Source organism: Phoca vitulina, unplaced genomic scaffold, assembly GCF_004348235.1.
Source record: "Phoca vitulina isolate PV1807 unplaced genomic scaffold, GSC_HSeal_1.0 scaffold9, whole genome shotgun sequence".
Classification (NCBI taxonomy): domain Eukaryota; kingdom Metazoa; phylum Chordata; class Mammalia; order Carnivora; family Phocidae; genus Phoca; species Phoca vitulina.
In genome coordinates, this window is record NW_022589712.1 from 58619953 (window position 1) to 58643160 (window position 23208).

Genomic DNA, 23208 nt, shown 5'->3' on the forward strand with positions numbered 1-23208 from the left:
GTAAATGTGCCTATGATATAACTCTACTCTATTAACTAATTGATGGCAATAATGTACAAGTTAGGAATAAGGGGAAAAATCATTTTTAGAATTTACTGTGAAAAATTACCCTCCTTTGAAATGGCATACTAGAGGATTATAAATGTAATATGTCTATGAAGGCTGATGTTTTCTGAATTCTGATCTTGACTGTGTTAACTCTTTTACAACTCACTTTTTAGAAGTAAAATATAAATATTCCAGTTTATTTTTCAAGATCTGGTTTGTGGGCATATAATTCTATTTTAAGTATTGAAATCTTAAATTCTAATTTTACTCCATTCACAACCTACTCCCATCATTCCAGTGTTTTTATCCCTCACCTACATTATATCACTTTGACTCCCCGCCCCCCAATAATTCTCTAGCATCCATGATTGCCAACAGCTAATTGTTGACTTTATGTTCGTTAGGAAATATAGTTTGGCTGTTTTGGAGATTTTGTTATTTGTTTATAATGAAAAACACAGTAACTATATTTTCCTAAAGTTACTGTCAAGCAGTCAGACCCCTTTTAGAGTTTCGAAACACAGATTTGAAATATGAAGGATCTTAAAACTTGCTATGTGGTATTTCAGAATAATGTGTACTAGAATTCTAGCCCAGTGGTTATTGGTTAATATCATTTCACAAAGGGAAATATATTCCTGTCAGATTTTTTTCTTCCCTCTTTGAATGTTTAAAAGGGCAATTAATTTCTTCAAGACCCTTTCTTTTTTATCTGTATGTATATCTAATCAACATTCTGAAGATTCATTCAGATAATCAGAGGTGGCCACTTCTGGCCAATAAAAATAGTCTTTTGGGTTTTAGTCTTTTATAAATTATATGCTGAGGTGTTAAGATTTATTATTAAAGGAATTTTTTCATTCATTTGCCATTTAGTAGGTCATACTAAATAAGGGATAAAAATTACTGAGGTAACTGCTACATAGGACAGTTTATCTTAATGTGTATTCACTGTAGTCTTATAAACCAGAAATTTTATTTTGTTTTTTTTTTACGATTTTATTTATTTGAGAGAGAGAGAATGAGAGAGAGAGCACATGAGAGCGGGGAGGGTCAGAGGGAGAAGCAGACTCCCTGCTGAGCAGGGAGCCGGATGCGGACTTGATCCTGGACTCCAGGATCATGACCTGAGCCGAAGGCAGTCGCTTAACCTATTGAGCCACCCAGGTGCCCTAAACCAGAAATTTTAACCGTGAACATTATGATGTGTCTTTAAGACCTCCAACTTGAACGTCTTTTCCTTTTGTTTGGACCTCAAATCCAAAACTTAATTATTCTCATCATTTAGGCTCCATTGTCCTACTACTACTGTCCCTATGTTATAAAACCTCAACCCTAGATCATACCAACCTTTGTTCCTTTAGGTGTTGAGATCACACTTTTGCCTCTATCTTCAAAAATTTTTTCTCATTGTCTTTTGAATAGTTTCAGCAGATCTCAAAGAAAATAAGAGTCATTTTGGTGGAATTCACTTTCACCACCTTTTTCTCTCCTCATTCACTTTCTGCTTCACCATGTTACAAACATATCTGCATTTCCAAGTATCCATCCCTCCCTGCTCTTCCTGCTAGCAGTCTTATCTCTACCTCATGCTTTTATTCTCATTCTTTCCTATAGTTTCAGGGACTCTACTCCCTTAGTCATAGCCTTCTGATTATTCAGCGTTTCCCTCTCTCTTCTGTCTCTCCCCTGGTTATGGAATTGTGCTCAACTCTCTCCTGTATTTCAGAAACTCTTGACCCAATGTATTTTACTATTTCTTGCCCTTTCTCCTTTTCTTCTCGGCCAGGTTCCTTGAAAAAATAGCTTGTACCCATTTTATTTCCTCATTTTCTCCCTTTCATTTATCCTTCAACCCACTGAAATTTGCTTTCTCCCCCAGTTTTTTTTTTAAAGTATGTGTGCTAAACTCACCCAAGACCTGAGAGTGGCCAAATACTGTGAACTCTGTAACAGCATTTGAAACATTCTCTTTTCTTGTGGTAACACTTTTATCATGTGACAACTCTTTGCTGATCTCTTTCTTAGGATTCTGTTCTTGGCCCTTTACTGTCTACTCTCAAAGAGGTTTTTAGGGGTTCATGTGGATTGGTTCCATGGTATCCATGTGGCTTCTGAAATGAAGTACAAAATATTTATATATGTGTATGTCTGTTTTCTTAGGGAGAAGGTCCACAGGTTTATTTATATTTGACTTAAAGCAATGTGTTCACTCATGGTTTTAACTACCTTGAAGTGATAACACTGAATTCTCTATTTCCAGCCCACACCTTTCATAGGGAATCCAAAACTGATTATCTTACTTGATGGCACATGATCAAAACTTTCCAAAGCAGAATTAATCAGTCATCTTTCCTCTTCCTGTATGCCATCTAGACATATACGCCACCATTCTACCTCTCCTAAATCAAAAATTTGGGTGTCCTGCTTCTTTCCCCTTCATCTTCACAGGCTATCCCACCCATTCTATCTTTCAAATATGAGTATCTCTCAAATCCATCTTCTGCTTTTTCTTGCCTCAATTCCACCCTCTTTATCTTTCATCTGGTTTACTGTAATAAATAACTTTCCAACTGGTTTGCTGGCCTGTAGTTTTTTTTTTTTTTATTATGTTATGGTAATCACCATACATTACATCATTAGTTTTTGATGTAGTGTTCCATGATTCATTATGTGTGTATAACACCCAGTGCTCCATTCAGTACATGCCCTCTTTAATACCCATCACCAGGCTAACCCATCCCCCCACCGCATCCCCTCTAGAACCCTCAGTTTGTTTCTCAGAGTCCATAGTCTCTCATGGTTCATCTCCCCCTCCGATTTCCCCTCCTTCATTTTTCCCTTACTGCTATCTTCTTTTTTTTTTTTTTAAGATATAATGTATTACTTGTTCAGAGGTACAGATCTGTGATTCAACAGTCTTACACAATTCACAGCACTCACCATAGCACATACCCTCCCCAATGTCTGTCACCCAGCCACCCCATCCCTCCCATCCCCCACCATTCCAGCAACACTCAGTTTCCTGAGATTAAAAATTCCTCATATCAGTGAGATCATATGATACATGTCTTTCTCTGATTGACTTATTTCGCTCAGCATAATACCCTCCAGTTCCATCCACGTCGCTGCAAATGGCAAGATGTCATTCCTTTTGATGGCTACATGATATTCCATTGTATATATATACCACATCTTCTTTATCCATTCATCTGTTGATGGACATCTTGGTTGTTTCCATAGTTTGGCTATTGTGGACATTGCTGCTATAAACATCGGGGTGCATGTACCCCTTTGGATCCCTACATTTGTATCTTTGGGGTAAATGGCCAGTAGTGCAATTGCTGGGTTGTCTGGTAGCTCTATTTTCAACTTTTTGAGGAACCTCCATACTGTTTTCCAGAGTGGCTGCACCAGCTTGCATTTCCACCAGCAGTGTAGGAGGGTTCCCCCTTCTCCGCATCCTCGCCAACATCTGTTGTTTCCTGACTTTTAATTTTAGCCATTCTGACTGGTGTGAGGTGGTATCTCATTGAGGTTTTGATTTGGATTTCCCTGATGCCGAGCGATGTTGAGCACTTTTTCATGTGTCTGTTCTGCTAGCCTCTAGTTTGACCCACCTTTAATCTGTTCACTAAACTTAAACCTGAGTAATTTTTCTACAGTATGTTAATTTTTTTTCAATGACTCTGATTGTCAGGAAAAAAGTGCTTAGATCCATGGGTCTCCAAGTGTACATTATATAGGGTTTTTCTTTTAAGCAGTAAGTCTGTTATTTTAGTTTTCTCCTCATACCCTTACCTTTTCTTTACCAGGCAACTCTTTGAAGTCCTGTAGATCTCAGCTTCTGTCCTTATCTACCTTCCTTCTCACTCTCTTAGATATTCCACCTCTGTCTTCCTACAGTTTTATTATAACTCTTCTTAGCCATACTGTAAGCTTGTTATTCAGAGCAAGTGCAGTCATAACCCGAAATGTATTTTTTTTAATCTTTAGAGCCTCACAATGTGTCTAATGTATCGTTGGTGATCTATAGATATTTGCTGATTAAATAAATGACCAAGATGTAAAATTTGTTTTCTCATTTTGACCTTTGTACATTTTAGATAACTTTAAGTGTTAGTGATCTTTTTACTGGTACAAAGTACAGTGAGTTTTGAAGAGCAGAGTTCTGTAAATCTTATTTATACCCAGTGTCTGACGGTTCTTGGTAAATCAGAGAAACTCAAATATTTGTGAATAAATGATTTACAGGTCATCATGAGCAAATGAGCTATTACATTTTTGAAGTGTTAGTATTCAACCTGAGGAAGGAAAACAGATAAAACTAAATTAGAAAATCAAGTAGTATAGGTTACTTCATTTTCTTGACAAGTGTAGTTAATATTGGTCATTTTGATGAGACCTCGGAGTTTTAAAGTTTCCTCCTGTAACAACAGTGTGATCTCATTACCAGGCCCTGCTGTTAGATCTCTTCTTAGAGATTGGGTGTATTATCTTGTTAGGATTTGTTAGGTTTGTGAATTAGACTTCATCCATTTTTATTCTCATGCCCTGCTCTTTTTTGAGAAGGACAGGGGATTCAGGAGATTATAGTGGGTTATGTCAAAATGATGGAAGTAGTGGTCCCAAATACCCCTTTTATTCATAAAACATACCTGAGGCAGAATATTCCATGTAGCAGAATATTCCATGTATCATATATCTTTTGTTATGATGTTGCATTTTGAAAACACTAACTTATGTGGTAAAAGGCAGGTTCTGAGGCCGAATATATTCATTTTTCTGTCAAAACCTTTAAAGACTTCTGGGTTAATGTCAAACATTATGAATAGAATGCCTATCTTTATAGTCTCTTAATCTAGATAGAGAATTTAAACCCCAGTCCCCAAAGGCATTGTTTGTTGTGTGCCTTATTTCTCCTGCATGGATAATAGTAACTCTGTGTTCTATCCTTGGGAGAATTGAGAAAAAAGCCACTCAAGTCACTTTCAGTTAAGACTTAATTCTCTCACAGACCCTGTTTGAGAAAGGCTCCTAGAAAGCAGATTGTTCACTTAAACTCAGGTCACTGAATTCTTAGTAGGTGGAAACTCCTTAATTACTATTGATTTGAGACCAAATTGAATGGTGATTTAAGAATAAAAGATAATATCCCTAAGACAGTTGTTCTCAGAGTGTGGTCTTTGACCTGCACTTGTTGGAAATGTAAAATTCTTATGCCCCATCTCAGTGCCATCTGATCTACTGAGTCAAAATTGGGGATGAGGAGTAGAGGCAGGGGCTTAGTTTTAGCTAGGTGACTGATGCATAGAGAATCTCTGTTCTGTGCTGTCTATTGACTGTTGCTTTCATTTCTTCTTCCAGATTCTCCAGACAGTATTTACCCAGTGTTAGAAAAATCCAGATGTGATTCCCTGAGTCATTTTGTTCCCAGAAATGCTCTCCTAAGTTCGCTCCCAATGAGTAGTTGAAATTTAAAGTCAGCTAGCTAGGGTGTTTATTTGCAAATTAGGTCATTTTACTTTCCTGACTAAAATTCTTTGGTGTGATATAGGGCATCCAAATTTTTTCCCAGCCATTTTCATACCATTTCCTTATTGATTTGCAATGCAATCATTTGTGTTTTTTTACTTTATCTTTGTTGTTTCCGATTTCTAATCTAATTGTATTTTGCTCAGAAAATAGGATCTATATCAGGGGTCAGCAAACTAATTTGGTCACCTGGAGCTCAATAGTAGTTTTATACTTTTAAAGTGTTGTTTAAAACAAAAGCAAAGGGACACCTGGGTGGCTCAGTCAGTTAAGCGGCTGCCTTTGGCTCAGGTCATGATCCCAGGGTTCTGGGATGGAGCCCCACATCTGGCTCCTTGCTCAGCGGGGAGCCTGCTTCTCCCCTGTCTGCCGTTCTCCCTGCTTGTTCTTGTTCTTCTCTCTCTCTCTCTCTCGCTCTCGCTCTCTCTGTGTCAAATAAATAAAATAAAAAAATAAAACAAAAGCAAAAACAAACACCAAAATATGTGACAAAGTCTGCATGTGGCCTCCCAAATCTGAAATATTTACTCTCTCTTTCTGCAGGAAAAGTATGTTGACCCCTGATCTGTATGGTACTTATTCTTTGAAATTTGTTGAAATTTGCTTTATGGCCTACTATACACAGACTACTTCATTAAACTTTTATAAATGTACTTGTGAAGAATATGTATTTTCTAATCATTAGGTGCAGATTTCTGTATATGTTCATTAAGTTAAACTTACTAGTTTCATTGCTCAACCCTATATAACTTTACTGAATTTTGGGGGGGGTTGGTTTGACCTCTCAATAATCAAATATTGAACTTTCACTGATCTTGGACTTGTGACTTTCTTCTGGAGTTCTATTTGTTTTAATTTATTTTAAGGCTCTTTCATCAGAGCATGCAAATTGAAAATTTTTATATTTTCTTAGTGAGATGTAATTTTTATTATTATGTAGAGAGGGATTTTTTTTTTTAAATCCTTTATAATACCTTTTGTTTTAAAGTCTGTTTTGTCTGATTTGATATTTTTGGTAAAGCCACCAGCTACTTTTGGTTATTATTTACAGGAAGATCTTATTCAATACAAACTTTCATTGTCCTGTGTTTTAGGTGTAACTCTAATGTTCACTTGATTGCTGTTTAGTAATTCTGTCAATCTTTTGAGTGTTAAGTTTAATTCATTTACACTTACTGTGAATTTTGATATATTTGGACTTCTTCCTCTTTGTCTTTCTTAATCTATACTTTGTTTATTTGTGACAGCATAGTGGGTTATTCTTCAGGTCTTTATTTCAGGTCACTGCTTTTCTCTTTAGCTGCATCTAATCTATTCTTTAACCCTTCCATTGATTGTTTTTAATTTAATAAATTTAATAAATATATATTTTTATTTTTAAAAGTTATATTTTCAAATTTGCTTTGTCATTTCTTATTCTTCATTATTTTTAAATTCTCTCTTATTTTGTTAAACATTTCAGTTATTTTATATGTAATTATTCTAATATAGGACTCAGAGATTTTTCCAAGTATTAAACTTTGTGATAACTTCAAGGATATAAACAATGAAGAAGAGCAGAATCAGGGTGTGGTCTGAAATATTCTATACGGCCCCCCTGGTTCTTTCTTTCCCACATTGGACACATGCTCTTTGGCCCAACGTAATCAATGAGGTCTCTTAATTGAGGACTGTAGGAAGTCTCTGGAATATAAAAACCTCTATTTCAGACTCTTGAGTGGTATTTCATAAACTCTGCACTATTTACATTTGGGGCTAGATAATTCTTTGTTGTGGGGAGACTGTCCTGTGCATTATAGGATATTTAGCAGCATCACTGGCCTCTACCTACCAGAAGCCAGTCATACTCCCCACTCTCCAGTTGTGATAACTCAAAATGTCACCAGATATTGCCAACTATCCCATGTGAGGCAAAACCATCCCTGAGAACTGTCCTAGAGACTTATATACTTTTTGTGACATTGTCCAGGGAGCCATGCCTTATAAACCTGTAGATTATAGTTTTGTTATAATAAGCAATCTTAATCCAGGATGATGCTCCAACAGTGTTTCATAGATAAAGACCCCTTACAGTCAATATTATTAGTCTGTTTGCCAGAAGGTTTAGTTGTTTATTTGTCAGCATGTAAACAGGGAGATCAGATCATCTGACTTCTTTCTCCCCTTCCCCAGCTGCTTTAATTTTTTCCTTCTGTTCTTAAGTCTCTCTGTTACCATTATCTCCTTTTCTCCATTTTTCTTTCTTTCATTATTTACCAAATAATTATCAACTATCCAAAGTATTCCCAGACTGTTCTATTTGCTAGGACACAGCAGTGAAATCTTTTTTTGTCAAGAAGCGAGACAACACATAAATAAACAGGAATATGTCAAATATTAATTAGTATAAGGAGAATTGAAATTTTGTGCTTTGAGAGATAGGAAGTGGGTAGCTGTTCTGTCTTAGATTGAGTAGTCAAGAAAGTCCCATCTCAGGAAGTATCTTGTGTCAAGGAGTCAGTTATATGAACATCAGAAGAGCATTTTAAACAGGGAACCCTTAATGCAAATGCATTTAGATGGAAACGTGCTTGATACTTCAAGAAGAGAAAAAGCCGGTGAGACTCTGAAAGTAAAGGATAATGTGAGATGATATCAGTGAGCATAAAACAAAATTGGAGAAAAGATGGGAAAGTGCTTTCATGTCTTCCAATGTGACTGGCAGTGGTAAGACAGTATTGGAGACTTGTCCTTGGGGATCTGTAAAACTCATTTTGAAGGGATGTTATAGTAGTACCCACAAACAGGTGTTTTTGTGTTTCTTTTTCCTTTCTTCAGCCATAGTCAATGTGGTTATTAAAAAACTTCATGGGTAAAAAATGTGTCAGGAGAATTTTTCAACATTGGTGGCAATTGCGTTTTAACTAATTGGTTTTTCTCTTCTCTTGTACAGGTTAATTTGTTGAATTTGATTACTTCTCCAACCTCCTCCCAGCAGATAAATATCATCTTGTTTTGTTTCAGTTCCAGGTTTCTCCTTGTACAGATCACTGAGAATAATAGATGGCTTTACCCCGTCTCACAGGAGCATTGCGCTCCTTTTCAAATGTCACCAAGCAAGATAATTATAATGAAGAAGTGGCTGACTTAAAGGTAAACTTTTTAGATGAAAACATTTATAAATGTACAATGGAAGCAGATAATTGACATTCTTTTTTTCAGTTTTGTGTACTTAAAGTGGTAAGTTTTCTCTTGTTTGGTGTTACACCAGGAAAGGGAATGGGTAATGATGTTTCCTATGAACATACTTACCTTAAGCACCTATGACTGTATTGTCAAAGAGAATAATCAGAACTATGATAGAGAATTCTTTGTTAGTTTTTGTTGCTAAGATTTCTGCCACAGTTAATTTTGTAATTTAATCCAGTAATTTAACTCTGGATCATCTGAGTAAGTTTATGGGTCTCTGGTAAAATTTTTATCAAGTGGACAGAAATAATGTCTTTACCATACCATGGAAAGTATGAATATTAATGTCTTAAAATCAGAAGCTGATCTCATAATTGACTTTGGTCTGGTCCTTATAATTGGTTGTGGACTTTATAGGCCTGAAGATATATAAACTGTATATATGAATGTGTGAGCTCTATAATATATATATGAAGGAACTGACCCTATGTTGTTTTTTAAAAAACAATAGTCACTTTGATGACTCTTTATTTGACTCTATTGTAGAATATTAATGTTGTTTTCTAATAGGTTGGAATTTTATTGCGCACAGTCCTTATGCAGTTTTAGAATCAATGCCTTCATTTAATGATAGATACTAGAAGATTTGTTAACAATCTTTAGATAGATTTTTCCTCTAACAGTGATACAGTTTTGCTACAGAAAACAGTTGACCTTCTTTACAGTGGGAGCTGTTTGCATTTTCATGGCAATTAAAATAAAGGTATAGTCTATACAGTTAATTAATATTACTATCTTAAACTTGAATTGTTTTCTCTCCTCACTTAACCAAAGCCCCTTTTGCAAGTTACTTGTAAAACAAGTATTAGACATACAACAGAAGATTTTAAAATTTGAAAATGTATAAGGACTACATGCTTATTTCATGTCATTTCACTTATTCTTATAGACTTTTAGACACTTCTTTTTTTCCTAAGGAAAGTGGCACATCTAATGAGCCTTATTTTGTTTTTTTCTCTCTCTCTCTTTTTTTTTTTTTTTAAAAGAGAGAGGGAGCAGGGGAGGGGGGAAGGGTGGAGGGAGAGGGAGAAAGAGAATCTTAAGCAGGGGTGCCTGGGTGGCACAGTCTGTTAAGCATCCAACTCTTGGTTTCCGCTCAGGTCATGATCTCAGGGTCCTGGGATTGAGTGCCACATTGGGCTCCGTGCCTAGCACAGAGTCTGCTTGAGATTCTCTCTCCCTCTCCCTCTGCCCCTCCCTCTCATGCTGTCTCTCTCTCTCTCTCTCTCAAATAAATAAATACATCTTAAAAAAATAAAATCTTAAGCAGGCTCCATGCCCATTGCAGAGCCCAGCATGGAGCCCAACACGGAGCCCAGTGTGGGGCTCAATCTCACAACCTTGAGACCATGACCTGAGCTGAAACGAAGAGTTGGATGCTCAACTGACTGAGCCATCCAGACACCCTCTAATGAGCCTCATTTTAATGTAACTTTTTATCTTGGAGATATGTCCAACAATATAAAAGAGGGAAAAGTAAGCTGAACCTTTTTGTGCCTATAACCCATTGAAACAATTTAATTCAATTTATGGCCAATTTTTTGTTTGTTTGTTTGTTTGTTTTAGTAATCTCTACATTCAGTGTGGGGATCGAACTCATGATCCCAAGACCAAGAGTCGCATGCTCCTCTGACTAAGCCAGCCAGGTGCTCCTATGGCTAATCTTATTTCATTTCTACATTTGTCCATTTTCTTACCCCTAAGCCCAGATTAATTAGCATTAATTAACATTTTAAATTAGAAGACTGAGGCAGGGAAATAATAATGAATTATGCAATATCATCACTACAAACCAAGATGAAAATTACAGTTTTCTGTCTAATCCACTACTTTTTTATTTGGTCAGAGGGCTTCATGAAGTTTAATCCATGGGTCAAGGCCAATGGTATGAAATAAAATTTTTATTGCTTTCTATGTCAGTTCTTGAGAATGGAAATATTTATAGTCTCAAGAAAAGATTGTGAATAGATAAGAATCTCCTGGATGCCTAACCTGTTTTAAGATCATACTTAGGAAAACAATACTGATTTGAGTGTATTGAACCCATAATATGAATCTGATTTTCCTTAAATACCTTGCATCAAAAAGCATGACATATACACTTATATGTAATATGTATGGTCTAAGCTATATTAAAAAAATGGAAAAGAAGTATGTGGGATATTACCAGTTGTTATTATCTGGATGTTGGACCTTTTCATCAGTTGTTTTTTGTTTTTTGTTTTTTTACCTAGGCTCCATACCCAGCATGGGGTCCAAACTCATGACTCTGACATCAAGAGTCACATGCTCTACCTACCATGCCAGCCAGGCACCCCTGGATGTTGGACTTTTTCCTTTGTTCCTTTTTCTTTTGTTGTATGAAAATAATTGCATAATGAATATTCATTGTGATTGAAACTATAAAAAATAAAGTTTTTTTAAACATATCTTTTAAACAGACAAGATTTTTTAAAATCACATTTAAATAAAGCTCCTTCTGGGAGCTTAAGTTAAAAAGCAATTTTGAATTCTTGTGGGTAGTGCCACGTTGTATAATGTAATGCAAAATATATGTGGTAAGTGATGGCTTTGAGGAAACCATTAACTAATGTCTCTGTATTATGCTGTTTTAGGTGAAGCGGTCCAAACTTCATGAACAAATTGTAGATTTGGATATGACATGGAAGAAGATAGTAAAATTTTTGAATGAAAAACTGGAGAAGAGTGAAATGCAAAGTATAAATGAAGACTTAAATGATATATTGCAGGCTGCAAAACAGATAGGTATAGTTTTGTTTTGTTTTGTTTTGTTTTATAGAACCACTAAGGTTTGAAAATAGATTCCTTTTAAACTGTATACCATATAGGGAAAGGCTCAAGTTTGCAGACAATTATTTATAATTATAAAAGATAGTCTTATCTATCTAGGAGCTCAGGATAGAGTCCTAGAAGCAGAATTAAATTAGTAATTATTATACAATCATTCATGAGGGATTCATAGGAATTTAGAGTTTGAAAACCACTATTATGTTTGAAATAAGGAGAGGGTAAATGAAAATTTTAATGTAGCTTGAAGGAACCTTAAAAGCCATGTAGCTCAATTTCTTATAGAGGCCCGCCAACACTTTGTGAGGGGCAGCACTGAAGCTAAACTTTGCTTCAATTCCTGTTGCACACTAATATTCTCGTCAATTGATTATATTTGAAAGAAATTATAAATAGAGATTGTGATACTATATATTAATATAGGTTACTTTCCCAAGGTTAAAAACAAAAACAGAATAAAACAAATGATTCTTTGGTAAAACATCTGAGTTTGTTCATTTGAGATTCAGCCTCTCTTTCTAAACTCTGATAACTAAAAAGCATAGTTAACACAACTATAGTTTTAAATTTTCCAGATTCAGGTTTGTACCCAAAAAGTTCATGCTGATACTCGGCCCTATGAGATCTGGCCTCCACCTTTTTTCTGATCTCGAGTCATCCTTGCCCTCACCAATTGTGCTTCATGAGATGCTGGCCTTTTCTTACTTCTTCAGTCCCAGTTGGTGCAGGTCATGTTATTCCCTATGTTGAGAATGTACTTCTGTCCTACTCTTAGAGTGGGTAGATCCTTTCTTGTTGTTTTGAACTCAGCTAAAAACTTATTTTCTTAATGGAGCCCTCACTGACCATCCAGTCTCCAGTTGTTACCCAGTCATGCTTTTATCTTACAACCTCAGTAACATTTTCTCCATAATGTTTATCATTATCTGATATTTGCCTTGTTTGTTTATTGCCTGTGTTTTGCTACTAGGATGTAAGTTTCATGAGGATAGGATCTTATTTTTCTTGTTCTGTAACACTTCATCCTTGGTGTTTAGAATAGTGTTTGGCATGTTTTAGAGCCTTAAGTTTCACTTGATAAATAAATGAAAAAGTTTTCTCAGGTGATTTCTTGGTAGAGGAAAAATTTAGATCCTTTATCATATGCTGGTTGGCAGTTTTCTTCCTTACACTAACTTTGGGGAGGGTATTTCTGTTATATCTCATATACTTGACTTATTTATGATCATCAAATCTTTATATTTATTTTTCAAATATTTTGACTTTGATGTATTATTTAATTATCATTGGTTTGTAATGTAGTATAATATTAAATTTAATGGCCTCGTTTTAAGTCGTTCAAGTACAAAGTGAATGTCATGTTATCTTTTTGTAGTTACATTGTCTTCTGAAGTTCAAGGGCTTTATTAAGTAAGGGATTTTTTTGTTTAAGCCTGGGGAAATGAAGTGCACTTTGATGAGATTTGTAATAGCATTTGGCATAGAATCACACTTTTATATTTTAAAAATACAGAAATCTAGAGGTAGTTAGATTCATTGGAAAATTGTAGTGAAAATATAGTCTCCAGTTTACCAACATCAACTTGACTAGGATCTTAACCTTTCTGGACTTCACTGTTTTCATTTCTAAGATGTTAGGGCCATTGGGGAGAGGGGGTGGTCTGACTAAAATACTTTTTCAAAAACTGTAGAAGGTGTCTTTCCTCTTCTTTAGTTCAGTTGTAAAAATAACTCAGAATACTTAGCAAAACAGTATTAAAATATTGAGTTTATTCTGTACCATGACTAAATTATTTCTTTATTTAAATGATGTGGAAATTAAGATTTTTAAGAAATTAGGTACCCTTTAGACAGCTTCCCTGAGTATCTCTGACAAGTCAGAAATCATTGCTTTAAATATCAGTTATTAAATATAATCCTAGGAGTTTTGCCTGTTGGCAAAACATCTGATTTACACTCAGGGACTAATCTATTCACTGATGTGTTTAAGGAATTGATTATTTTGAGATGTAATTTCTCAAAAGAATATTTTCATGACAGAGAAGACCTTAGGGTTGATTTAGGCAGATGCTCTATTATATCTACTTTTTAATGCTGTGTTTAACTTGAGTAAGTATTAGCTTTATTGAAACTAATAGTTGACTAGTAGTCAGCCACTTGTTCTGAATGAAAATACTGCTGATAATGGAAGTGTAATTAAAATAAGCGGCTTTGAAAAAATTAGTCTCATGGGAAAAATGTTTCTGTGATTTCTTATATTGCTCTTTCACACAGGTAATTTGGTGTAATTGTATTAAAGAGGTAGATTAAAAGAATAAAGAAAGAAGAACAACCACTTATATTTCAACTGAATATAGTCGTATAAGGTACTTATTTAAGACCATGTGTAATGTCTAGTCATTGTAATGGGTATTTTAAGCTGATGAGGGACATCAGAGAACATCGGTCCAATCCCTTCACTTAGTATGTAAAGTAACAGAACTCATGAAGGTTAACTGAATCCCATGGTTAATTCGTGGTGAAGATAAGCTAGACCCAAATTCTGAAATAGAAACATGATGGGAATACTAGATTCTTTCCTTTACCTTGTAGTCAGATGTCATGTTCCGTCAAGTCTACTTTTCCCCTATTCTTAAACTCACTCTCTGTTATTTACCATTGCTCTAATTTAGGCTTTTAACATCTCTCTGAATTACTGTAGTAGCCTATTGCCTCAGCCTTCCTTTCTTACTCAACTTCTTTACTATTACTAGAGTGATCTTTGTAAAAAGCAAAGCTCATTTTTTATTCCCATATTACTCTTTAGATCAAATCCCTTAGAATGGACATAAGAAAAGCTTCTTTATGAATTGAAACAATTTACCTTTTCATTTCCTTACCATTCTATCATATGCAACCTTTACTACTAATCATATACAGTGTTAACTAACTTAATTTCTCCAACAGTGCTTACTGGTTTTTTCTGTCTTTTTATATGTTAAAATAACTTTACACATTGTGTTCACCTGGTAAAATGCTTCTCATCTTTGAAGAAATGGCTTAGGCTTCATTCATGTCCTCTGTTATTCTTTTCTAATCTTAGTAGTGTTAGACTACATTAGACTATCATCTATTCTGTACTTTTTTATAGTATGGAATACTAATACCTAATATGGTGCAATGGATATAGTAGATGTTCAGTAAATAAGTAAACTATTGAGAACTCAACTAAAAGTACTCTGTGATCTTTATTACTTCTGATGCTGACAACGTTTTTTTTGTGGCTAAAGTATTTTTTTCCTCTCAGATTTACATTTAATATATTCCCATACCTTTTTACAATTTTATTCTCCCCCAAGATTATTTTAATAATAAAACTTAGCAGGTCACCTGGGTGGCTCAGTCGTTAAGCGTCTGCCTTCGGCTCAGGTCATGATCCCAGGGTCCTGGGATCGAGCCCCGCATCGGGCTCCCTGCTCGGCGGGAAGCCTGCTTCTCTCTCTCCCACTCCCCCTGCTTGTGTTCCCTCTCTCACTGTGTCTCTCTCTGTCAAATAAATAAATAAAATCTTTTAAAAAAATAAATAAATAAATAAAACTTAGCTTTAGGGAGAAACCATTATAAATTATTTAAAAGTAGTATTCTTGGCCCTTAATCTTATACTTAGTTTATTTAAATACTCATTGTAGACGTAACTCACTCCTCCATGGATTTTGAAGGGTAAGCATAGTCATATTAACCTATATTCAGTTGGTAATGAAACTTTGTCAATATATTTTATGTGCTCTAAATAGAAACATTTTTGAAAATAAAGAGGTCAAGATTGAGAATGGCAATCAATAAAATGCATCATGTATTAGTCATGTGTATCTGTTACTTAGAGTTTTAAATGCTCATTTTGGGAAGCTGATAAGACTTCCACAGTGTAGATAGAAAAACTAGAGTGGGGTCAAGAATGGAGGAAAGGTCAGTAGAAAGACCCTGCAGTTCCCTCCTACTCAGCTCTGTAACTGAATCTCTCCCAGAGCCAGAACAGAATGATCTAAGGATTTTATTCTGGTCTGAATACAGATTAGGAGTCAGCCAGAACTGAACTAGTTTTTTTCAGTATTCACATTATTTCACCATACACAGACCTGTTTGTTTTGATTTCTCTGTTTTATAGCTGCTACTTTATTTGGGTTTTGATGTTCTTATGCATTTTACCTTTAATTACTTTGTCTTTAAGAAAAGTATGAATCAAAATGTAGGTTGGACAGGAGTGACTTACAAAGTGTAGGTTAGGAAATTTGGTAGTCCATTATGTTTTTTGAGTTGTAAAGGAAACAAGATTTTACTATAAAAAGTGAGGAATTAAAACTCAGGGTAGAGATCAGTTTATGGAAAAGGAGGCTTAAAAAGATACTAGGATCTGGAAATTCTGTCTATGGAAGTAAGGCTACGCATTTAGAATAATAAAGGCCTGTTGTGTATTCGAAGTGGCAAGAAGTTTTTCAGGAGTATTTGTGAAAAGTAGCTATCTTGAAACTTGCAGATTCCACAAAAGTTTGGAGTTCCATTTCCCATAAATTGGCAGACAGGTTAATTTGGAAGAGCTCTCTGTGGAGAATAACTGGAAAAACTGTAAAATATAAAATTTGTTTAACTATGTCAGAGTCTACCAAAACAATGAAGAATTATGGGGTTGAGATCTGGAAGCAGACATAAACCCAGAGAATGTGATCCTGGCTTTTGGGCCACTTTTTCCTAGAGGTGACTGTCCATTCCAGAAGAGGAAGCTGGATGGAGAAGAGAATGAGAAGAAGACAGATTCAAAGGACTAAGATGACAAAAATGACTAAAATGGCCAAAAGAGGAAATAGAAAATCTGAATATTTGACTTAAAGAAATTGAATCTGTAATTAAAAACCTTCACACAAAGAAATTTGTATGCCTTGGTGGCTTTACTGGAGAATGTCATATAATGTCATTTAAACAGGCATGAGGTTATTATTTATAGATTAAAGAAGGTTACAGGCATATAATAATTTAATATACTATTTTCGATTGAATCCAGAATTGGAAAAAAATAATAAAGATATTTTTGGGACTATTGTAGATATTTGAATATGTACTCTGGGTATCATGAGGTAATATTAGATCTGAAGTAAGTCAATGGTTTAGTGGCTATGTAAGTATATCCTAAATCTCAGGAGATGCATACTGCAGTGTTTATAGTGAAGTGTCATGAAGACTGTAATACACTGTCAAATGGATCAATAAAGAAAAATACATGTGAAATGTGTGTGAGAGGGAACACAAATGCACATGAGTGCACAAAATGTTACTGGATTAATAGGGGAAAAAATAGTGTGATTCATGTAATGAAGGTTTGAAATCACATGATTAGTAGATGAAGAAAAAGCATTTTTTGAATATCTAAAATCACTTCTGATAAAAACTCTTGGCAGAATAGGAAAGAACTTTCTGAATTTGATAAATAATATATATTTAAAAAGCCTAGATCAAACATCATATGTAATGATGCAGTGTTGAAAAAGCTTTTCCCCTGAGATAGGAAATTAGACAATACCCTTGACCACTTCTTTTTCTCACTATACTGAAGGTCCTTGCTGAAAAGGCAAGAAAGAGTATAAAGATTCATAAAAACTGCCATTATTCACATAAAAACTGCCAGTTCTTAGAAAATGAACTTAGCAAGGTCAGTTTAAAAATCAATTTTATTTCTGCTTACCAGCAGCATATTTAAAATGCTATTTACAAAATCATTAAAAATCATCAAATATCTAGAAGTAAATTTAACAAAAGGTGAGCAAGATTTCCTCATTGAAAACTAAAGTATTAGAGAAGTTAAAGAACACCTAAATAAACGCAGTAATATACAAAGGATTAGAATACTCGTTATTATAAGATCATTTTTACCCATATTGACCTACAGATTCAGTGCAATCCCAATCAAAATCTCAGCAGGGTGTGCATTTGTGTGTGGAAATTGACAAGATAATCTGAAAATTATATGGAAATTCAGAGGCAAAGAGCAGCCAAGTCAACCTTGAAAAATAAAAAGGGAACATTGACTCTACTGGATATTAAGACTTATTATTAAGATTAGTAAATTAGAAGTGAGATGTTGGTCTAAAGATAGACAAATAGACCAGTGGGATGGAATAGAGTCCAGAAACTGACTTGTGGATATTAGGGCTCTTTCTTTACCATGAAGGTCCTCAGGGAGTGAAACATGGCTGTTTTTTCAGTACATGGTGCTGGGTCAACTGTATATGCATATGAAAAAATTAAACCTGTACAGATAATTCTAAGCAGCTTACAAAATAAAACATGAAGCTTGAAATAATAAATCCTCTAAAAGATAATAAAGAAGAATATCTTCATGATCTTCATATATGGAAAATTTTATTAAATAGTAAACAGAAAGCACTCATAAAGGAAATGATTGGTAAATTGGATTACATTAAAACTGATATTTTTTATTCTTTGAGAGTAAAAAGACAAGTCACAGGAGAATATAGCTTCATATATAACCCAAAAGAGAATTTGTATCTATATTAAATATGAACTCCTACAAATTAATAAGAAAAGGTAATCCTATATAAAAAGGAGCAAGAGCCTTGTAGAAGACAATTGAATGGCCAGTAAACACGAAAAGGTGTCCAGCCTTATTAGTAATCAGAGATGCCACTCCATGCACATCAGAATGATAAAATTAGAACGATATACCAGTTGTTGCTCAGGCTCAAGATTGTGAAATAAGAATTCTCATCCACTACTGACTGTGTTTTAAATTGGTATGACTGCTTTGAATAACTGTTTGACAGTATCTACTGTGGTTGGACAAGTGAAATTTTAAGTCTTGGTATATATTAATCCCGTAATGTGTACATAAATTTCCAGTAAAAATGCCTGTGCATGTACGCAAAAGACCAGTGCATTATTTGTAATAGCCTTAAAGGGGAAACAATCCAATTCACTGTTAAATAGTGGCATAAAATATGATATGTAAACTACCTTATAGTAATAATGAACTACAGCTATATGTAACATTGTAAATGGATCTTACAGTGTTGAATGAAAGCAACCAAACACAAAAGAACAGATAGGATGATGATTCTGTTTATATGAAATTGAAAACTAGGCATGACTGATCTCTGATTCAGAAGTCAGGATTTTGGCTACTTTTGAGGAAGTAGGTAATGACTGGGAGTGGATTTGTAAGTTTCTGGGGAGCTGATAATACTCTCTATCTTGAAGTAGTTATCCAAATTAAGTAGGTGCATTCATTTTGTGATAATTCTTTGAGCTGTATGTGTACTGTATATGTTCTTGTTTTATTCAATAAAATACAAATTATGGCTTTTCATATCATTTTTCTTAAAATACTTCAGACTGATAAAAATATAACAAATGCCTGTGTATTCACAGTTCAGCTTAACACTTGGCTATCTTTCCTTCAGTATTTATTTTTTTAAGAAATAAAATCTTTTTTTTTAAGATTTTATTTTTTGAGAGAGAGACAGACTGAGAAAGAGAGAGCTCAAGCGGGGGGGAGGGGCAGAGGGAAAGGAAGAAGCAGACTCCCCACTGAGCAGGGAGCCCAACATGGGGCTTGATCCCAGGACCCTTGGATCATGACCTCAGCTGAAGGCAGACGCTTAACTGACTGAGCCACCCAGGCACCCTTAAGAAATAAAATCTTAACGATATGGTCAGAACTTATGGACCCTGCTCAGCCTTTGTTAACCAATATCATAAGTATAATAAATTTGTATTATTCTCATGCTTATTTTTATTACATATATTTATACATTCATAAATATGTATTAGGAATGTATTCAGCTCAAATATCAAAGCCTACTATGGTAACAGAGACCAAGTGGGTTTACATGTTTCATCTCACAGACTCCCTCTGTAGGATTCAGTAACTTGGTAATGTTAAGACCCAAGGCTGTAATGGCTTGGCCTTTTCTTCTGTTTGTTGTCTTTTGTTCACCACCTGCTCCACTTCTAGCCATCGTATCTGTGCATTAGACGTTTCTCCTTTAATTTTTTGAGTATAGATTATGTTGCTAGATTTTCTGTTAATCACACCACCTTTTCATTTCTGAATAAACTCTGCTTTCCTATAGTTTACTTTTAGATATATGGATGGATCCAGTAAGTTAATACTTTATTTGGAATATTCACAACTATATTTTTTATTCCATATTTGTTTCTGTTTCTGTTTTCATAAAATCATTTTCCTATAGTTTAGGATGATTTAAAGTTATCAGTTAATAGATGTGGTACAAATACAATTCTGTCATTTACTAGTGAGTAGCTAATTAAAATCACTAATCTTGTTTCCTCATCTGTAACAGTGATGATAATTCTTATTTTGTATAGTTGTGATGTGAAGCAATACTACAAATGTGTAGAGTAAAGCCTGGTAAATGGCTGTCAGTGAATAATTTTATTATAATCTAGATGTACCAATAGCCATTGGTAAACATATCGTTGTTCTGTGTAGTTGTTGTGATAAATGTATGTGCTCAGTGATGTGAAGGAACTGTGCATAAGGGCAGGAACTGTGCTTCGGTGAGTCAGGAAGGAATTCATCAAGGACACTCTGGGACAGATTTAGATTTTGTTTTAAATGGTTAGGGTCAAAGTTATTAAATTTATGTCTGTTTCACCAGAGAAATTACAAAATAAAAGAGCTGAATAAGTGAATTAAACCATAGATGACTTTGCAGATATATCAGCTGTATAAACAGGCAATTCAGATTACTTGAGGATATGGCAAAACAGCTGTAAATTGAATGGACATTGTAGCAATGGCAAAAGTTGGAAATAGGATCAAATCTTCAGTTTATAAAGTTTTAGTTTATATTATTCAGTTACAAGTGGTTATAATTTCCTAAGTAATTTGCACTTCAATCCTTAGTAGAGGCATTTTTAAGGTTGCAGTTGATGTTCTTTATAATATTACCAAGTATAATATTACTAAGCATCTGATAAATGGATACAGAACTGAAGTCTATACTTTACATCATCCTTTTTTTTAAAATGTTTTCCCTTGGACATTAAAAAGTTTAAAATGCTAGTTAAATATCAGTAAGCTATGTGATTTGTTCAAAGGTACAGTTTCTTTAGTGATGCTCAAAGTAATGGTTTTACTGTAGGAAGCTCATATAAAATTGACATTTTTATGTTAGCTGTTTGGTTGCTTGGGAAGTCATAATTTGATGCAGGATTTTATAGTAGTAGAAATGGCAATATAGTGGCTGGATGCTGACTTGAAGTCTACACTGTAAGATGAATATTTATATTTTGTAGTGAATATACATAAAATTGGCTGACTTTAAAACATGGGGAAGTGCTTTGGACTATTTTTAATCTCTTGTACTTCTCTTTTTCTCTACCAAATATGTTTCTCTGTTTGCTTTCCTTTAATTATTTGCTCACCGTGAAGGCAATAATTTCTGTGTAAGTGCAGGAATAATTTTAACATTTAAGCAACTCCTTTAAATTACTATATTGAACATTTCTTGAATACTATGGCTACTTAATGTGAGGTTTTGCTGGAGGTGCTTTGATGCAGAGTTACACTCTGAAATAAATGAAGGTCATTCATTATACTAAATTGCCTAACTAGACAATTTTAAAGTTTAGATGACATAAATTATTCAGTTCATCCCCCAAAAAGTCATATGGTAATGCTTATCTGTATTACATCATAAATTTGACAATTTGGTGATTATTTGAAAGATGGTATAATGTAAAAAGAAAACATAATCCTGGCTCTTATAGTCTTAATATGTTATTTAATCTCAGTATATTTGAGTTTGTCACATGAGGAAGATACTTGCATGTGTCATTTTAGACGATTTTAGATACTATTCTTGTTAAAAAGCCCACCAATGGCACTGGAGGGGAATATGTAAAGGGAAAGAAATGATTGGGGAATGGAATAGTGTATGTTTAAGCAGAATCCTTATTTCTGTACTTTTTTTATATATGTAATGCTGTCCTGGGGAAGTTTATGGCACAAATATTTTACATATTTGTAAAAAAATTTATCATAATTATCGGTTAATAAATCAGCTAATCTCTGCAAATATAGCATGTTTCTAACGGCTTGGCTGTGTTGCTGATACTTCTAACAAATGGAATGAATTCAGTTGACACTGATGCAGGGTTATAATATGGTATTTACAGTTGCAGATCAAGTGTTTGGTAAAATGAACACTTAAAGTTTTGCATAACATGAAAAAGTAAATTTGACTGCTTTGAACATTTCAATACTAAAATATAAATTTGGAAGATACTTATAGAATATTTTCTACTGAACATTGAAGATGTAACTGGTCAGGGAACTCATTTGTTAACAACTTGTAAACTGAATATTAGCAGTTAAGGATGCAAGCAGTTGATGGATGTTTTTATTCAATTTTCAATTAAAATTTTTTATTCATTCTTTTTTAAGAATTCCCCAACTATTAACGTGTAGGTTATTTGCTTAAAGTTATAGTTTACAACCCTTTAATTCTTAGTATTTTGCTATCAAAGGAGATATAGAAGTAAATTTTGTGTCAAGAATGATTTGATTATAATCATCACTGAACTCTGATTTTAAAAATGTGTTTTATAATGTTACAGTAATCAGCTACCAATTATATAGTTTACATTTCACATCTCATTTTCTCTCAATGTAACTGGGAAGTACGCAGGGCAGGTATTTATTATTAATACAGAATAGTCTAGTGACCTAAGGATATCTCTTTAAATGTGTTACAGTTGAAGTGCCAGGTGATAAGAGCCAGTTTTCTGATTTATAGTCCAACTTGTATAGTGTTTATGGATAGAAAATTTGATACTCAAGTGGTTAGGTATCTAGACTAGCTTTCTTAAAGGTTTGGAGATCTTAAGTTTCAAGCTTTGACAATTGATTACTTAGTGTATATCTTACTCTTTTCTAATGTTTTATCTTGAGGACAAAACTCAGCTTCTTAAAATCCGTCCAGAAAGATTAGCACAGGCAGTCGTGTGAAATAGAAAAGGGTTGAAAATTGGAGCAAATGTTAAGTTGCTGAAGAGCTTTAGCCTACTAAATAATCATTTAAAAGTTCACCAGTCTTACATTGTGCATAAAATATAAAATAGTATTACATTGTACATAAAAATAAAGAGGTTATTTGTGAACAACATCCTCACAGTTAATCTCATAAATTTAATTTTGGGTACAGTGTAAGAAAAGGACTACTTATGACAAGTTTCCACTCTAGAAGCACACCACACGCGTTTCCTAGCTCTCCCCCTTCTCTCCCTGTGGCGCATTATTTATGCTCCGGTTCAGCTGGTCGGTGGACAAGCGCGGTTTCCTGGAGGTTTCCTTTCTCCTGCCATTTCTGTTGAGGGGAGGTGGGGCCTGCCAGGCCTTTGACAAGTCAGACATAGATTTCTTTCAGTCTCCTCAGATGTTTTCTCCGTGTTTTACAAATAGCTTTCATATAGTTTAGTCACCAAAAGATCGGAGTCCTGGCTTCCTGGGTGGGCAAGTGTTAGTAAACGGGGTGGTTCATTTGTTGCCGCCCTGCGTGAGGCCAGGGTTCTCTG

At 34.5% G+C, this 23208-nt stretch overlaps 1 protein-coding gene across 1 annotated transcript in view; it reads left to right on the forward strand.

The window, feature by feature from the left end:
• Positions 1–23208, forward strand: part of ASCC3 (activating signal cointegrator 1 complex subunit 3) — a 366263-nt gene that overhangs the window by 10768 nt on the left and 332287 nt on the right. The window contains exons 2-3 of the mRNA XM_032408161.1: positions 8587–8715; positions 11427–11577. Coding sequence (XP_032264052.1) covers positions 8626–8715; positions 11427–11577 — 241 coding nt within the window. The 5' untranslated portion in view covers positions 8587–8625. The remainder of the gene's footprint in view (positions 1–8586; positions 8716–11426; positions 11578–23208) is intronic.